The sequence below is a fragment of the Pogona vitticeps genome, chromosome 3 (assembly GCF_051106095.1).
Source record: "Pogona vitticeps strain Pit_001003342236 chromosome 3, PviZW2.1, whole genome shotgun sequence".
NCBI classification, from domain to species: domain Eukaryota; kingdom Metazoa; phylum Chordata; class Lepidosauria; order Squamata; family Agamidae; genus Pogona; species Pogona vitticeps.
In genome coordinates, this window is record NC_135785.1 from 260119356 (window position 1) to 260137234 (window position 17879).

Sequence of the window (17879 nt, forward strand, 5' to 3'; positions counted from 1 at the left end):
TTGTGGATAACGCTGGATTGTCAGAAAGGTGAACAAGTAGGTCCTTGATCAAATCAAGCCTGGAGGCAGAAATGCTGAAATTGTGGCTGTCCTACTTTGGGCACCTCCTGAGAAGGCAGGATTCTCTGGAAAAGACAATCAGGCTTGGAAAAGCTGAAAGCAGCAGGAAAAGAGGAAGACCCAATACAAGATGGATCGACTCCCTACAGGAATCCACAGGCTTGATTTTTACAAGAGCTGAGCAAAGCAGTTTTCAACAGGCCATTCTGGAGATTCGCACGGTCACCATGAGTTGGAAGCAACTTGATGGCATGTAACAATAAAGGCAGTTGTCATGGATGGACAATCTACAATCTTAGTTACCCATGAAGGCTCAGAGGTGATCAAAATAATAACTGGATAAACGAGATGGGGGATTCTGAACAGTGTAGTGCAAGAAATCTGGAACAAATATGGATGAAGCTCTTTAGTAATAAACACAACCAGGCCTGTGATCATGTGAAATATTCCATTACACATCAGAGCTGTAATGTCCACGCGTGGTTACACTACATCATGCATTCCACGTTTTCGAGCATGTTGCATGTTTCCACCCCACAAGGAAACTAGGATGGCTACTGTAAAAATATTACCTGTCTCTGCTTCATAAGAGGCTACAACTTAACTCATCCAGAATAAATGAATATCAGGTCACCCTCCTTATGGTGGGGACCAGAATGTTCCAAGAACATAAATATTCTGGGTTTATCTGTGAGTTAAACATGGACACTATAAGGACGTGGTGGCGCTGCAGGTTAAACCGCAGAAGCCTCTGTGCCGCAAGGGCAGAAGACCAGCTGTCGTAAGATCAAATCCACGCGATGGAGTGAGCTCCCGTCGCTTGTCCCAGCTCCTGCCAACCTAACCGTTCGAAAGCATGAAAAAATGCGAGTCGATAAATAGGGATCACCTTGGTGGGAAGGTAACGGCACTTCGTGTCTAGTCATGCTGGCCATGTGACCACGGAAACCGTCTATGGACAAGCGCTGGCTCTGCGGCTTGGAGTCGGGGATGAGCACTGCGCCGTAGAGTCGGACACGACTGGACTAAATGTCAAGGGGAACCTTTACCTAAACATGGACACGGCATGCTCAAGATATGTGGCACCTTTCCTCCGTTTGGCTCTGGAACAGAGTTTGGAGCTGTGATTTCTTTACACAGCCCATAAAACTGAACTGAGGAATCCAGGGTGTTCCCTGTGACGGCAGAAAGGTGTGTTATCAAATTCCTGCAGTTTGACAAACAAACTCTAGAGATGCAGGAGAGTGGTTTCACATCCATTCCTCATTTGGACCTTTCTGACCTTCTAGCCTATTGTCTTTGGATCTGGGACAAAGAGGAACAATGGGGGGGACTGTATTATACCCAGAGTCAGATCAACACACACACCCTAAGAAGAGGAGGCATCAGAGAATGAGGGAGACCGAAATGCAATGGAAGACCAATGGCCACGAATCCGTTCGAATCCAGAGAGAGGTTGTAATGATACAGAGTCTCTTAAAGTTTAGAACATTGTGGTGTCCTCGTGTGATTTGGGATGTGTCTGAGACAAAACCACCACAGTATGGCACCTCTTCTTTTTTTAAATTTAAAACCCCAGATTTAGACTTGAGAGAAGATCCAAGGTCTGGCCCTTAACGAGCCACATGAATATAGCGGCAAGTTTAGAATCACAGGTGAGCATTCATCCCCAGAATCAATCCCATGTCCTTATCAAACATGCAGACAGCTGGATCAACTCACATCAACAAACGAGGAGCGGGTCATTTGTAAAGTTAATGGCTCCCAATTGTGCATTCAAGAGAAAAACCAAATAGTTTGCATTACAGTAGGGGTAGCTTGCAAAATGACATGTTGACCCTGGGAAGACCCAATTCTTTCCTAGTGATGGCAGCGAAGCTCAGAGGATAGCCCGAGAAATCTACTATATGATGCCACAGTCCGTGCTGCTTAGAAAGACGTGGGACGTCAACCCTGTAAGCTCTGATTCCACCACACTGCTGCTGAGCCATGCAAACTGCCTGAGACCTTGATCTATCATCAGCAATGTTCTTGATCCATGGGTTTTCTTCCAAATGAGTATGTTGTTTAGTCGTTAAGTTGTGTCCGACTCTTCGTGACCCCACGGACCAGAGCACGCCAGGCCCTCCTGTCTTCCACTGCCTCCCAGAGTTGGGTCAAATTCATGTTGGTCGCTTCAATGACCCTGTCCATCCATCTCGTCCTCTGTCGTCCCCTTCTCCTCTTGCCTTCACACTTTCCCAACATCAGGGGCTTTTCCAGGGAGTCTTCTCATGAGAGGGCCAAAATATTGGAGCCTCAGCTTCAGGATCTGTCCTTCCAGTGAGCACTCAGGGTTGATTTCCTTCAGAACGGATAGGTTTGTTCTCCTTGCAGTCGAGGGGACTCTCAAGAGTCTCCTCCAGCACCACAATTCAAAAGCATCAATGAGTATACTGTGCCTTTAAAAAAAATGAGGCCCAAGGGCAGCCAGGGAACCAGGGTGTAACCGGTTTGGCAAATGACAGCCACACAAAGGGAGGGTTTTTGGCTCTGCTCCCTTGGGCAGAGTTTTTGCGGCCAAAAGCGGAGAAGAGACAGGGAGGAGCAGATTTGCTTGAGTCATGACGTACGGGTGTGTCAAAGAGCTGGAAAAGGAAGGAGCGCTCAAGATGCTGGGCAACCACCTTTCCTGCCCGCTCCGGGGTCTTTGGTTTCCAGAAGTTTGTGGCAAAGTCGGAGGAGGGAGGAAAAACCTCTTCCGTCCCTGACACCTGTCACCTGGCTCTGAGTCTGGGAGGAAGGCCACAAAGCGGCCGACCGGCAGGTGGATGCCTGTGAATCGCCACCTGGGTGCAAAGAAGGAATATCGCACTGGGAGAGAGAGTTAGAGAGCAAGAGAGAAGCCACCTCCAAGCAAGGGACTTCTCCGACGGCTTCCCCATCGGTCCAGAGTTGGAAAAGGGGGGGGGGGGGAAATGAGCCTTTCTTCAGAATCAAAGTCCCTCGGGAAACAAAATGGGGGGAGTCTGCAAACGGTAAGTAGGCGAAGGATGGTGCCCTTTCTAGGGTTTCCAAAACCAGGTTGCTTTAGGGTGGACCGTGGCTCACAGCGAAGGCACCTGGTTTTGCCCACCTGAAGAAACTAGCATCTCCAGGGGGAAGGATCAGGGAGTGGCAAGGTGGGGGAAGGACCTCCCCCTATGACACGGGATAGCTGCTGCCCATCCGTGCAAGCGACACAGGACCCAAGGAGCCAATTGTGCAGCTCAGTCTCAGCTGAGAGCTTGGAAAAAATGATCTTTTTCAACATATGTTATCATGTCACAATCCATCCATTGATGGATCGTGGGGGTTGTAGTCCAAAGCCTCCCAAGCGCTGTTCAAAGGCGTCTTTAGGTGACAGGGAAATCTGTTTCCCAGTGTAAGGAAGGGAGAGGAGAAAAATTTTAATGTCAAAAGTAGTCATTGTGATGTATTTTATGAGATGAAGTTCAAGAAAATATACATTTTTCCCTCTGTCTTTGTTGAAGATAGACCTAAGTCCTGTTTCCAAGGAGGGTGGCAGGTGGCGTTGGCCTCTGAACGGGCTGGGCTGGCCACTGTGCTCCACTGATTCACAGTTCCTGGGTAAACAGAGTTTAAAAGTGTGAACTCAGAAGTGTGGATAACCTCTGGGACGTTCCCACTGATGCCACAGAAAACCATCTCTTGACCAATTTCCCCACCCCCCCAAAAAGATCAGCCCTTCGGCAGCCCCAGTGCCATCCCAACATGAGAGCTGTAGTCCAACACAAGAGTGCTGGGCCCAGGAAAGCCGGCCCAGATGCCCCTCAACCACACGATGTGGCCTCTGAAGTGGGAAAAGTGGTTTGAGCAAACATTTGCTGCCTTTCAGGGCCGTATTTTGGAAGGCGGGATGTGTGGATTCAACCCTCTTCCATATCTTTTAAGCAGTGGTTCCCAACCTTGGTTCCCCAGATGTTCTTGGACTACGACTCCCAGAAATCCTGGCCAGCAAAGCTAGAGGTGAAAGAAGCTGGAAGTTGCAGTCCAAGGACATCTGGGTGACCCAAGCTTGGGAAACACAGCTTTAAAGACTTTTTCTATCTCCTAAGGCCATCTTAAGTTTCATTTATAGATCAATTGATATTTTTTTTGCTATTCACCACTGAGTCACTTCCAATTTGTGATGGCCCTGAGGATGTTCTCAAGGTACATGAGGTGTTCAAAGAATGGTTTCTCATTGCTGCCCCCTTGCTCCCTGGGTTGAGATTCCATGGCTGAGTGTAGATTTGAATACAAGTCTCCTGGTCTGATCAGTTGCTCATAGCTTTCTGAAGCTATATTGGCCCTATTAGCATGTAACAGCCAACCATGGTTTGGTCATTTATGCAGAGTTGCATTCAGCCAAACCATGGTTTGAAGTAGGGAGTGAGGAACCAAAGGCTCTCCAGATGTTGTTCCCAAGTATAATTAATGGTGAGAGAAGACAGAGGTCAACATCTGGAAGGCAAACATTATTCCATCCCTAGTTTATTGTGATGTGCAAACCGGTGGCTGAGATCATGTGGGGGCAAAGACACAAAAGGAATAACTTTTAGAGGTGAGTTGACATAAGTTAAGACATATATCTAGGCATTATCGGTTGCCTGCCGAGTTGCATGATTCAGTGTGTAACTGAACTTTGGTTATGGTACTTCACAATACACAAATTCGAAGCTTGGCGAAGTTACTTATTTGGACTACAGCTTCCAGAATCTCTTAGCAAGTTTGGCCCCTTGGCTAGGGAGTCCTGGGAGTTATACTCTACAAAAGGGATCTTCCTAAGTTCTGAAAAAGATCATTTTGATAAGGAATTGCACCAAATGCATATGGAACCCATTATGCACAATAATAATTGATGTGCGGACATGTAACAGGAAAGCACGGCTCATTCCATACATGTGCCATGAAATGTGTCCATATAGTCACCATGTCAGATCCGCACAAAGCTCTCTCCATCAATTCAACACCAAACTTAGGTCCAACTAGACATTAGAGATATATGCATTAGGTACTAGATGAACCACAAAACATGTTGAAAGCAAGATGCATTGGTGTGATTTTAAAAAATCCCATGTTCTGACTATTAGACATTGAGGGAACAAAAAAAATATACTATATGAAAAATGTGTAATATAGCTTGTTTCCAAGTCTCTACTTAACTCCCATCTAAGACATTTTGGTGCCAGAAGGGGAAAAGAAAACCCATCCGCCCATTTATAAATATAATTTGCTTAAAATAAATCTACCATCTGAAGTAGCCATTTTGTCCCAGAATAAGATCATCACTGTTTCTCTGATTGTCACGGGTGAGAGATGTATAATCTGTGATTTCCCATCACTTTCCTTCATGGTCCACAGTCGCAAATCGTCGAACTGAATGTTGGTGGGGAGATATTTATGACTACGCTGAGCACGTTGAAGAAATATCCTGGTTCCAAACTGGCAGAGATGTTTGCCAGCAGTCAGCCCAAGCTTCGCACTGACGCAAAAGGACGGTACTTCATTGACCGCCCTGGAACGTATTTTAAGTACATCTTGGAATACCTACGGAGCAGCCAGGTGCCTATGCAGTATGTTCAGGAAGTGTACAAAGAGGCTCTTTTTTATGACATTGAGCCGTTGATCAAGCAACTGGAGGATTCTCCTCAGATCTTTGGGGAGTTGGTGGCCAGAAAGCAGTTCCTCGCCCGGGTCCCTAGCTACACAGAGAACATTGAGCTGATGATCCATATCGCTCGTGCTGAGGCGGTGGCTTCGCGTCAATCCAGCGTCGTGGTGTGCGTCGTGAAGAACGAGGAAGACATGGCCAAGTGCCGGGATGCTCTCAATAGCCTGGACACCTACAAGAAATCCGTGGTCACCTTCGGCCCCTGGAAGGCTTCGCCGAGCAGTTCCGATTTGCTGGACTGCATTAAAATGGACATTGCGGCCAAAGGTTACAAAATCTCATTTCAGGTTTATTCTCTGGAAAGGGGTTTCCTGTTCAAATCCGGCAACTTCTTCTACAAATTTCTGTTTACTTGGTGGTAGCGCGAAAAGCCAATGTTTTAATCTATTAAAATGAGTGACTTTCTAATGTTGACAGTATCATTTTTCCAGCTATTTTACTAACGGGATAGGAATTCACTCGGTAGTTTCTCTTACGTGGAATGTCAGACTCATCATCACGTTTTTAGGGGGATGGAGAAATTTCCCCCAATGTCTCTATCTGGCAGTAAATTGAAAAATTACAGAACTTTGGGGAAATAAATGATCACATCTCTGAGACCCTAAGGAAGTACCGTATTCTTCCATGTATAAGACGCCCCATGTATAAGAAACCCCCTTTCTAATCCAAAATTAAGAAATCTAAGTGGGGCTTAGCAAGTGCAGGGGGAAAGGGATCAAAGCACTGCAGGATAGCTTTGATCCCTGCTTTCCCCTCCACTTGTTTTTGTCCTCTCCTCAGCTTACCCTCAGTCTAAAGATTTTAGAGAAAAGTATAGTCTTATACACAGAAAAATAAAGTATGTGTCTTAAGAACTTTGGGGTAAGAATTTCAAATTAGGGTGAAATTCTACCCTTCCTTTCACTGGGTCACAAATGGATATGGATTTGCTGTAATTTTGACCAAGACCTCCCTAATGAAGCACCCCAGAATCTACCTCAATGCCTTTTCTCAAAATCTTATTTCTATCAATCCTTACTACAACATGAGTGTGACACATGGAGGCCCTATCCTGCATGGCCAATAATAATAAGGGAACTTTGTGAACTGAGTACTTAGGCACTGGCAAGGTCCTCGATCCTGCAACAACCTCTTTGCACCAACATAGAATACACCACAGATTCTTAAACCCATCTCGCTCATCTTTATCCTACAGTGGTGGTTTCCAACCCTGAATCTGCAAACATTCTTGAATGAAAACTCCCAGAAGCCTCCACCACTCACTGTGCTGGCCGGGATTTCTGGGAGTTGTAGTCCAAGAACAGCTGGGGAGCCTAGGTTGAAAACCACTGCCCTGTAGGAATGGCAAGATTTATCCCAACCCCAAATCCTGCTGTTGAAATAGCCCTTAAGAGTAAGATGAACAATGCAATTCTGAGTTTACCCACCTAGAGGTAAGCCTCATTGAGTTCAGCCTATACCAAAGTAAAAGGGTTTATTTCCAGGTACAGTAAGTGCCCATACAATTCCAGTGTTGGAATGTATTTTAGATACCCAAAGTAGCTGTAGAAGTACAATTCTTGCTCTTTAGCAATATTTGAACAAATCACATGCTGTGGGTGAGTTTGTGTTTACTTTTAAACTATGCTATGGCTATTCTCTTTTACTGATGCATGCTATATCTGCTATGCTAAATGAGTATTTATTTTTTCTTCCAACGACTTTCTGCACAAGTCCATTTTTTTTTACCGCCGAGGGTGCAAAAGTAGGACGAAAACAAGTAAGGGGCAAAAGTGGAAGAAGCTGGTTTTTATTATCAGTTATAACTTTACAGTCAGAGACCAGGTATATTAGCACCACTAAATGCAATCTAGATGAATACAACATGCAATTTAGCCTCAGGCAATGCTTCTTTTCAGCATTAAAATGTTGATGCAAGTGCCATTAAGCATGTACAAAGTGCCTTTGAGAACCAGACCCTGCATTTAGAATAATGGGTAGGTTTAAGCCCTGATGTTTATTTATTAAAAATAATGATCAGCTATTAACATTTTTTTGTTTCTTCTCTTCAAAATAGAACTCTTCATCTCTGTTCCTTTTAAAGTTTCTTAATTTACAATCAGTTCCCATAAAATATTGGCTGTGGAGTTTAAAGCATAGGAAACCACACACATCGCTTAATGACTCCCATACATGTAATACTTAAATCTGTTCCTAAACAGGTTGGTCTGTAATAAACCTGGAAAACATCAAAGAGAATGAGGCTGTTTCTGTGTTTAATTCCACATGAGCCACCTTCACATGGTGGAATAGCAGCACAAGAGGAAAAACTCTTTGTTCCGCTTTCAGTTATCCAGAAATAAGTGATTTCAAAAAAGCAGTCTCTGCTTCCCGGCTGGTTATCACATGCCTTGTTCTGCCTCTCAAACAAAATTTATCATTATTTATTTTCTCAGTTTATATACTGCTCCCAATTAGTGATGAAGCACTTACCCTGGGAAGTCTACAATAAATAAAGTACAGTGGTGCCTCGCTTAACGACGTTAATTCATTCCAGCGAAATTGCTGTAGAGCGAAAACTTCGTAAAGCGAAATTAAAAAGCCCATTGAAATGCAGAGGTTGAGATAAAAATACAAAAAAACAGTAGCAAATCACTGCTCAGGCTACTGGCACTAACCGACCAATCCTACAGAAACCAGGTGGATGCAAAACAAAAATGGGCAGTCAGCTAGGGTTGGTGGGGAAAGCCTTGTTGAAGAGCCACGTCTTTCGTGGCCTTCTAAATATCAACAGAGAGGCGGGCTAGGCGATGCTCCTCCAGAAGCTGGTTGCACATGGCTGGAGCCACCGTGAAGAAGGCCCTTCCTCTTGTAGAAGACTTACGGACCCAACCCCAAATTGGAAACAGATGTCTGGCTGTTTTCTGTGGGGGATTCTTGCTTCTGCTCCCATTTGGAAGCTCGGTGGATCCTCCTGGAGGTGAGAAAATTCATCTCCAGAGCTTCCAAATGTGTCTGTCCTGAATCAACAAGATGTCATCTTTGGGTGCAGTAGGATCATGCACCAGGTATAAGATACCTGGTGGTTTGGACTTTTGCCCAGTGAGCGAGCTTCGTGGTGCAGCGGTTAAATTGCAGTACTGCAGTGAAGCCTCCGCTCATGACTAGGGTTCGATCCCAATGGGTTCATTAGCTGGCTCAAGGTTGACTCAAGTCTTCTGAGGTCGGTAAATTGAGAACCCAGCTTGCGGGGGGGGGGTTTACAATGTGTAGCTTGCATAATTAAATTGTAAATCAACCAGAGAGTGTGCTAAGCCCTATGGGGGCAGTATGTGAGTTGAAATGAATGAATGAATGCAGTGCACAGAATCTCATATTGAAAAAATTGAAGCTTCATGTCTCCCCACTGACTGTAAATGAGAAATCAACTGACAGTTGTATCCGTTCTTTTTTTTTTTATGACTTTACCCAAGCAGCAGTTTCTCCTGGTAGGATGAAGCATGTCAAATTTCAGACAAATCAGCACCGGAAGAAATTCTTCTGGAAGCAGCCTTTCTATTTTAAAGGGATACAGTATTTATTTTTCAAAGGGAATGAAACTTGGCAGGACTAGGTGAAACCTGCAGGCATGTTTGCCAAGGGGATTAAGCCGGTTGAATGTCAGACCTAGCTTCATATGTGTAGCTATGTGCGCAAAATAGCCACTTCTACCATACTGGGGATTTCAGAAAAGGATTTGCTTACCCCAATGGTCCCCCCCTGCCATTTTTTGGCAAATTGTATACAAAGAGATGTCTCACAGAGGTGTTTAGGAAAGAAACCTACATATTTTCAGAAGGATCAAAGTCAGAAGCGGCTGTTTCAGAGGCTTTGAAAGTTGGTTTAAGGTGGGAAATTTTGAAAAAAAATCCTATGTTCTTATTATCAGTTTGTGCGCATATACTACCTAGATGACTCAAAGTAAGCAACGTGCAAAAGGAGAAGTGGCCCAGCTAAAAAGTTACAACTGAGACCTTTAAACTGTTCTGGAACAATTTCTCTATGTGCTGTATTAAGAACACTATATGTGTGTATACAAACCCATGTTTGTCATTCACACCCACTACACCTCCTCTCCCCACAAAGAACACAATCAGCCCAAAGGTATAGTATCACAGCAATGAGACTAGACGCACAGAGAAAGCTCAAAACAGCTACAGTGGTGCCTGCTAGACAGTTACCCCGCATGACAGTTTTTTCGCTAGACATGGACTTTTTGCGATCGCTATAGCGATTCGCAAATCAGTGATTCCTATGGGGAAATTTCGCTGGACAATGTTGGGTCCCTGTTTCGCAAACCGATTTTCGCTAGACGACGATTTTGACAGCTCCCTCTGTGCTTGCAAAATGGGTGTTTTCAGGACCTATGCTTCACAAGACAGCGATTTAAACAGCTGATTGACGGTTTGCAAAGCGGCTTTCCTATGGCCGATCTTCGCTAGACAATGACGATTCTTTCCCATTGGAACGCCAGGTTTCAATGCATTCCAACGGGGAAATGCTTTTCGCTAGACAATGATTTTGCTAAACAGTGATGTCAGTGGAACGGATTATCATCATCTAGCGAGGCACCACTGTATAATGAAAATCAGCCCTATGTATAGAGCCAGGATCAAAACCCTAACCCTTTTTTGCTCCTAGATTCAATTGCCACCTTAACCACAAATGATTGTCAAGCTTTGTTATATCTCAAAAGAAAAATATATATGTGCAGTACTGTACACTGACGTTGATCTTAACTCCAATAATTATTAACCACCTATCATTAATGTGCAAATATTAATTGCACTACCACCTACTGACATTAAGCACTCTCCAGCTAGAAAAAAAACTCCATCCAAGAAAAATTGTTTTTTTAATTAAAAATTTTAATATTAAACCCCAAGTCGTAGCAAGCTAAGCAACAATCAGCTGCTCTAGAAATTGCTCTCCTCGTTCCTGGCAACCATAAAGAAGAGAATTCTGCAGGGGCTAGAGAGGAACGCATAAGGTTGTCCGTTCTTTCCCACTTGGTGCTGTAGTCTCTATAGTTTACCCACAAAAGGTTGGAAATTTCAGGTTGTTTTGTACTTCAACTTCCGGATCTCCGTCGCAGCTTAATTAATATCAACCACGTGAAGAGCAAGAGGTGTTCGAAGTAAATGAAAATTTCAAATTTTTGGTTTGTTCTGGCCATTCGTGGGCAGTACTTTCGAGTAATAACGCTGCTCTTCGCCTCCGCCTCTTCAAGGAGACTAATATGAAAGGATGCTTCCTCTTATTTGGGAGGGTTCCCACCTTGAGTCACTCTAAAACTGCGACTATGAACTGCTCCAGGGAGCTTTCAAAGCCTCGCAAGTGAAGCAGTAACTCTCACTCTGCTTTGTCTCATTGAGTGGATGCCTGCCTTGTGTGCCACTCTTTCTTCCCCCCTTAGCCCCGCACATGGAGGCATCCATGCGATTCGGTGGGGAGCCTGAAGAAAGCGTCGAGTGGTGCTCGGGACAGAAAAACAACGAAACCGGAACTCTTTGGCTCGCCCGTGCCCAGTAGCGCCGGGTACGGTGGCCGGGGAGGTCCAATCCTCGCCGGGAAGGGAAACGCAGGCTTCCAAGATGGCGGCTCACTTAAAGAAGAGGGTTTACGAGGAATTCAGTAAAGTGGTCGTCCAGGTAACGCCGGAGGGAGGGGGGCGCTTTGAAGAACTTTTTTGGCATCTTTTTGCGGGTGTGGAAATCGAAGAGTCTGGAAACGGGTTCTGGGGGGGTGAGGGTGGGGGAAGAACGAAGGCCAGAGTTATCCCATACTTCTAGGGAAGTTTTTTCCCTGTTGAACTTCTGCCTGAAGGGTCAGGCACCTGGGGGTCGGGGAGCTGCTTTTTAGCTGGCCTGCAGTTGATATTCTGTCTCGTTATTATTATTTTTTGATGGAGGTGGGACCCTAAGTAAGTGCAGCAGCACCTGCCACTATCCTAACAATCATCCTACGAGGTTTGACAGGATACCCCCATCCTACTTTCTTTCTGTCTGAGATAAATCTGCTACCTGAGCCTCTCTCTCTATGTTCTGTGAAAGAGCGGGTTCTTAGTGAGGAGAGTCAGCCCCCCCCTTGGCTAATTTGACTTGGCTTTGAAAGGATGCTGGTTGAGGCCAGTGCTCCTGAGGTCACAGCTTGGGGGGGGGATCACATTTTCAGGATCCAATATAGCTGGGGGGTTGTAGTAAAGAAGAAGAAGAAGAAATCCCCGAGTCCTAAGTGAGATACGAGGTAAGAGTCGCATTGGGTCGTTATGTTTATGGGTTGAAGATCAATTGCTTGTTGTCCCTTCTAATCCCAACGCTCTAGAAAAACGAATTACGGATAACATGGGCCGCGTTTCTCACTGAGATGGTAAACGTGACATGGTAAACCTGTACATACTGTATCTGGGTTGTACCATTTAAGCTTGCAGACTGATGGGGGCTTTTTTTAAGTTAACTGAACCCCTTCCCCAAGTAGTCTGAACGTTGTAGGGAATAGTAACCAGGTTTCCTCTTTTCTTTCATGCAAGTTTTCTAGGCACGTACTCCGTTTTAGAAGAAAGAGTGTTGCATCTTTGGGAGTTCCTGCTACCGTTTTGAAGAGGTGCCTCTGCTTGCACTGAGAATGAGGCTAAACGCCTCTTATCAGCAAATGAAATCTAAGACCTGTGATTTTTTTCAGGCTTGAAATTGGGTACTTCAGGACAGGAAGGGCAACCTATGGCCCTCCTGATGTTGGACTGGGACTCCCATCAGCCCCAGTCCGTGTAGCAGATGGGGACGATGGTTGCTACAGTTCAGCAACATTTGGGGAGTCACAACTTGTCCATCCTTGTTTTAGGATTCTGGGATCATTTATGTTAAAGCCTTTCTTTAAGAGGGACCCTGAAATTCCAGGCTTTTAGCCTAGAAAACAGCATTTACTCTCAGATCTTCTAGAATGTTGCATACGGGCATCTCTGGTTTCTTATGACATGTGATACCATGTTCTGGGTGGGAGACTGTAATCTTAATAAGGAGTAGCTGGTGGAAAGTAATATGATGATGATGATGATGATGATGATGATGATGATGATGATGATGATGCTTCTCTCACATCTTAATGCCATGCAAACAATTCAGCAACAGCAGCATGAAGAAATTTCGGCAAAGAAGCTCCGGCTGACCAAACCAAGCAAATCAGCAGCCCTCCATGTTGATCTGTGCAAGGCTACCTCGCCCGCAGATGCTTTACAATACCTGCTTCAGTTTGCCAGGAAACCAGTGGAAGCTGAAAGCGTGGAAGGTGTTGTCCGGATCCTCCTGGAGCATTATTACAAGGTAGACCTGGCGGTCTTGAGGAGAAAACTTTGTGAACTTTTATTGCCTTAGTCCTACTGCTCCTGCAAATGAAGGATCTGTTAGATTGTTTTATGGGGGAGAAGCAGGTGTGGGTGGGGCTTTGGGTCCCCACAAGAGGAAAACCATAATTAATGAATGAATTAATTAGTCTAACATGGCTGGCAAACTCTAGACTTTTCTCTTCAGACCCATGACTGCCTCCCACTTTCTTTGATGTTTAGAAAGCTGTTGAGACACCTCTCTTTTAATTTGGCCTTTTAAACTGTTTGTGTACTGTTTTGGTATTTCAGTACGGTTCTGTTTTTCTTTTGTTTCTATGGATGTTGTCCATTGCCTTGGAGACACTTGTGGAAAGGTGATATATAAATATTAGAAACAAATAAATTGGAAACAAAATAATACGAAACACCCTTATGCTGATTCGGACTCTTGGTTTGTCTAGATGAGTGTTATCTAACCCGAAAACCTGATGCCCTCTTTTTATCACCGTAGGAGAATGATCCTTCCGTCAGACTCAAGGTGGCTTCCTTGCTGGGACTGCTGTCAAAGACTTCCGGATTTTCTCCTGACTGTATTCTCGATGATGTTGTTAACACACTCCAAAATGAGAGTATGTGATGGCTTTTCTGAGATTGCCTTTTATTTAATCAGAATGCTGCTCTGTCTATCCCATTGTTTTCATCTCTGGTTCTGCCACCTGAGCGCTGTTTAACAGCATGCAGTCCCTTTGCCCCTACCATTCTTAATTAATTATTATGAATTAAGAAGGGTAATGAAGAAGGATAAGAAATCATGTTCTTTGTCTTGATTCTTTCCTTCCTCTGGGTCACAGTTTCATTGAACCGTGCCTTCACTCAGCTGCAGATGATGCACGGAAACTTTCATCCGGTTTGGTGTGTCAGATTCTAGAACACTGGGGGTCTTCGTGAATGTAAATAACAGTGATTTTTAGTATTGTTATTATTGTTGTTGGCAGAATCGCACCAAGTTCTTGCTCAGTTGCTGGACACCCTGCTGGTGATTGGGAAGAAGCTCCAGGACGTCCTTGCTGTGCGAATGCGCCTGGTAGATGTTGCCTGCAAGGTAAGTAGGATGGTCAGCGCATGGGGAAACATTTCTTTTGGGCTTCAGTTCTCAGAATGCCATACTCCTGATGTATTCTGGGAGCGATCGTTTGGAATGAATAACGTCCTGCCTTTGGAACTGGCCATTAAGTTCTTCACCTCTTGAGTATATGGATGTTAAAGAGTGGCTTTAACTTATACTGTCAAAGTGGTTTTGCATTTGTTCTTATAGCGCATAAAAGGTGTAACCGTCCAGTTAACACCCTGTGTAGAATTAATTCCTGGGAAGGAGATAGATGCTAGGTAAAGGTAAAAGTTCCCTTTGACAATTTGTCCAGCCATGTCCGACTCTAGGGGGCGATGCTCATCCCCTTCTCCAACCCATAGAGCTAGTGTTTGTCCGAAGACAATCTTCTGTGGTCACGTGGCCAGCAGGACTAGACACGGAATGCCGTTACCTTCCCACTGTGGTGGTACCTATTTATATACGCACATTTTGAATGCTTTTGAACGCCTAGGTTGGCAGGAGCTGGGACAAGCGGTGGGAGCTCCCTCCGTTGCATGGATTCGATCTTACAACTGCAGGTCTTCTGACCTTGCAGCACAGAGGCTTCTGTGGTTTAATCCGCAGTGCCACCACGTCCCTACCTAGATACATGCTATTTAACAATAATAATTGTGCCCCATTAAGTCAATTCCGGCGTATAGTAAGATTTTTCCAAGTTTTTCTAAGTGTGGAGTACACAGAAGTGCTTTACCCTTCGTTTCCTCTAGGGGCACTCTGAGACTGTGCAGCTTGCCCAAGGCTACACAGGCTGGCTCTTCTTCTGATAGGCCCAGTGGGAAATGGAACTCCCAACCTCTGGCTTTGAAGTCAGATATCTAACTCACTAATCCAGCCAGCCGTGCTTGCTATTTACCAACAGTACCAAAAGGTTTTTGAAAATCGTATCTGTTATTACTGTTTTTGTCATTGTTGCTCATGCTGTTTGGGGAATTCTGGGAGCTGTAGTCCAAAAATACTTAGGATGGCAGACCCCTGACAATTGCGAAAACCTAAAAATCCAATTTCACTTAGGAAGAAACACAGTTAGTGGCCTGGCCTTTATTCAGGGGAATAGCTGATTGCCAGAGGGTGGGTGATCCCAATGTGATTAATGAGTGCAAGACGTGCACCAGATACTGAAAACAAAAATGCTGTTATATCCTTTTGGTTTGTCTGGAGACTCATGATTGCTGATACATGTGTTGTAAAACATCCAGGTTGTGTCCTTTCCAAGGATGGGAATATCAGATAAGGCAAAAAGCAAAGCGTACTGCTTATATACTGCCCCATAGTGCTTAAAGCACTCTCTGGGTGGTTTACAATTTATTTGTAAAGGCTACAGCTTAAAAATACCCAAAGAATGTTGCAGACCAAGAAAGAAACTATATGATTGCAACTAAAATTGCTTCAGTTTGGAGAGAACAAGGACTCATCTTTGTTTCGCTTTCTATTCCGCAGCACCTGACTGATTCTTCCCATGGTGTAAGGAACAAATGCCTCCTTTTAATTGGCTGCCTTGGGACTGTGGAAAAAGGTGTTGTGAAAGAAGCAGAAGGCCAGCCTCCCAAAGATGTCCAGAAGATCATTGGGGATCATTTCAATGACCAGGATCCTCGGGTTAGGACTGCAGCTATAAAAGCCATGGTAGGTGCGAGTGTTTCAGAAGTAGAATAGATCCACATAGTTCTTCACTCCAGTTTTCCTTATAAAGGAAAATCTCTCTCTCTCTCTCTCTCTCTCTCTCTCTGTGTGTGTGTGTGTGAGAGAGAGAGAGAGTGAGTGAGTGAGAGAGAGGGGGGGGCAGAGGCATCAGAACAGGGAAGAAACTTCTGCTTGGGTTAAAAGAAGAGATGGGCATGAACCTTGGTTTGGAGGTTTGTGCTGGTTCGTCAGACCGGTTCCCTTCCCCCAGCCCCCTGGCTGGATCCTCCACTCACCAGCCAGCACATGCTACTGTCCTCCTCCTCTTCAGGCATTCATCCAGTCCTGGCAGGAGTGCCTGCAACTCCCCTCCGCCTCCTTTGGCAGCCATCCACTCAGACAAGGAGACGGGGCAGGGATTCTTGCATTTCTGCCTTTGAGTGGGCAGCTGCTGGAGGAGGCAGAGGAGGGACTTGCCAGGACTGGACAAATGCCCAAAGAGGAGGAGGAGGAGGAGAGCAACGTCCACTGGCTGGCAAGTGGAGAATCCAGCTGGGAAAGTGGGGGAAGGGAATGCGTGGCAGCTGGGGTGCTGGTCTGACAAAGTCGCATGAACCTTCGAACCAGGGTTCATGCCCATCTCTAGTTAGGATTCCAGTATGGGAAGGATCTTGTGGAGAGTGTGAATTCCAGCCGTAGGGAGTGCTTATGGCATGGGACCAAGATAGATGTGCAGAGAAGAGTGAAATGGATTGGGGACTGATTTAATTCTTACAAATTTGGACAGCTTCCCACCATGCATAAAAGTTACGTACCTCACAAAGAGAAATGGAACTAGTTCCATTTGACAAGTCGTCAAATGTTTTCAGAGTACACAACTTAACCCCACCGAGTAGCTTCCAGATTGCTGGAAAAGAACACCGCTTACTTACCTGTCAGGTTGTGCAAAGCTCTTCTTTTTCAGGAAATGTACTAATTATTTCGTGTGCTTTTATGTTCCCCTATAGCTCCAGCTACACGAAAGGGGATTAAAGCTGCAGCAAAACATTTATAATCAGGTAACGTCTGTGTTGTATTTGTTTAATAAGGTGGGTCTTGGTGAAAACTTTGAAGGTGATATGCCTAAAACCCTACACTTAGGAAACCAGACATGACTCAGTGTTACCCCTCCCTGTACTGTTTTTCTGTCAGATAGATTATTTTCAGGTTGATTTTGTCCTTATGGAGAATTGATGGTATACTATAAGCTGCATTGAGCCCAGCCTCTCCTTGACTCAATGACCGGTAGGGTCCTTTCCAGCTCTGAAGTTCTGGGATCATGATTTTATTTATTAGTTTTATTTCTATGCCACATTTCTCCCAACAAGGAACCCAAATCGGCTCACAACATTAAAATTCACACAATTAAAAACACAATAAGTTAAATATTAAAAGACAAATTAAACAATATGTGATTTAAAATAAAATTAAAAGATGAAGACATGGAAAAGTTTAAAATTATCTGCTAACTTGGGGTTCAGGGATTCAGTTATAACTGTTAAAAGCCTGCCTGAAGAGATGGGTCTTTAGCTTTTTTCGAAAGGATAAAAGGGAAGGGACCCTCCTGATCTCCCGAGGGAGAGCATTCCATCGCCTGGGAGCTGCCACCGAGAAGGCCCTCTCCTGTGTCCCCATCAGCTGTGCTTGTGCTGGCAATGGGACCGAGAGGAGGGACCCCTCTGCTGATCTTAATCGCCAGGAAGGCTCATATAGGGAGATACGGTCCTTCAAGTAACCTGAACCCAAGCTATATAGGGCTTTATAGGAAATGACCAGCACTTTGAATTGGGCCTGGAAACAGACTTGTAGCCAGTGCGGTTCTTGTAACAGGTGCATTATATGCTCCCTGTAGCTGGCCCCAGTCAGTTGTCTGGCTGCAGAGTTTTGCACCAGCTGAAGTTTCTGACCTGTCTTCAAAGGCAGCCCCACACAGAGCATGTTACAGTAATCCAAACTGGATGTAACTGAGGCATGTG

At 44.9% G+C, this 17879-nt stretch overlaps 2 protein-coding genes across 2 annotated transcripts in view; both read left to right on the forward strand.

Moving 5' to 3' along the window:
• The first annotated feature begins 2633 nt into the window (after positions 1–2633).
• KCTD14 (potassium channel tetramerization domain containing 14) lies at positions 2634–6163 on the forward strand. The gene is made up of 2 exons (XM_020810944.3): positions 2634–3077; positions 5446–6163. Exons 1-2 carry the CDS (start codon positions 3018–3020, stop codon positions 6115–6117), a joined length of 732 nt encoding a protein of 243 aa, XP_020666603.3. The 5' UTR covers positions 2634–3017; the 3' UTR covers positions 6118–6163.
• Positions 6164–11272: 5109 nt separating this feature from the next.
• INTS4 (integrator complex subunit 4) overlaps positions 11273–17879 on the forward strand; it is a 32265-nt gene continuing 25658 nt past the window's right edge. Inside the window, exons 1-6 of the mRNA XM_072993477.2 lie at positions 11273–11424; positions 12895–13092; positions 13606–13723; positions 14090–14196; positions 15682–15867; positions 16872–16922. Coding sequence (XP_072849578.2) covers positions 11368–11424; positions 12895–13092; positions 13606–13723; positions 14090–14196; positions 15682–15867; positions 16872–16922 — 717 coding nt within the window. The 5' untranslated portion in view covers positions 11273–11367. The remainder of the gene's footprint in view (positions 11425–12894; positions 13093–13605; positions 13724–14089; positions 14197–15681; positions 15868–16871; positions 16923–17879) is intronic.

What these genes read in the sequence shown, in the direction of transcription:
- KCTD14 (XM_020810944.3), top strand. Translation starts at nt 3,018, where the DNA reads ATGAGCCTTTCTTCAGAATCAAAGTCCCTCGGGAAACAAAATGGGGGG. An exon ending in ATGGGGGGAGTCTGCAAACG is followed by an intron (nt 3,078 to 5,445) that starts GTAAGTAGGCGA and finishes CATGGTCCACAG; the next exon opens with TCGCAAATCGTCGAACTGAA.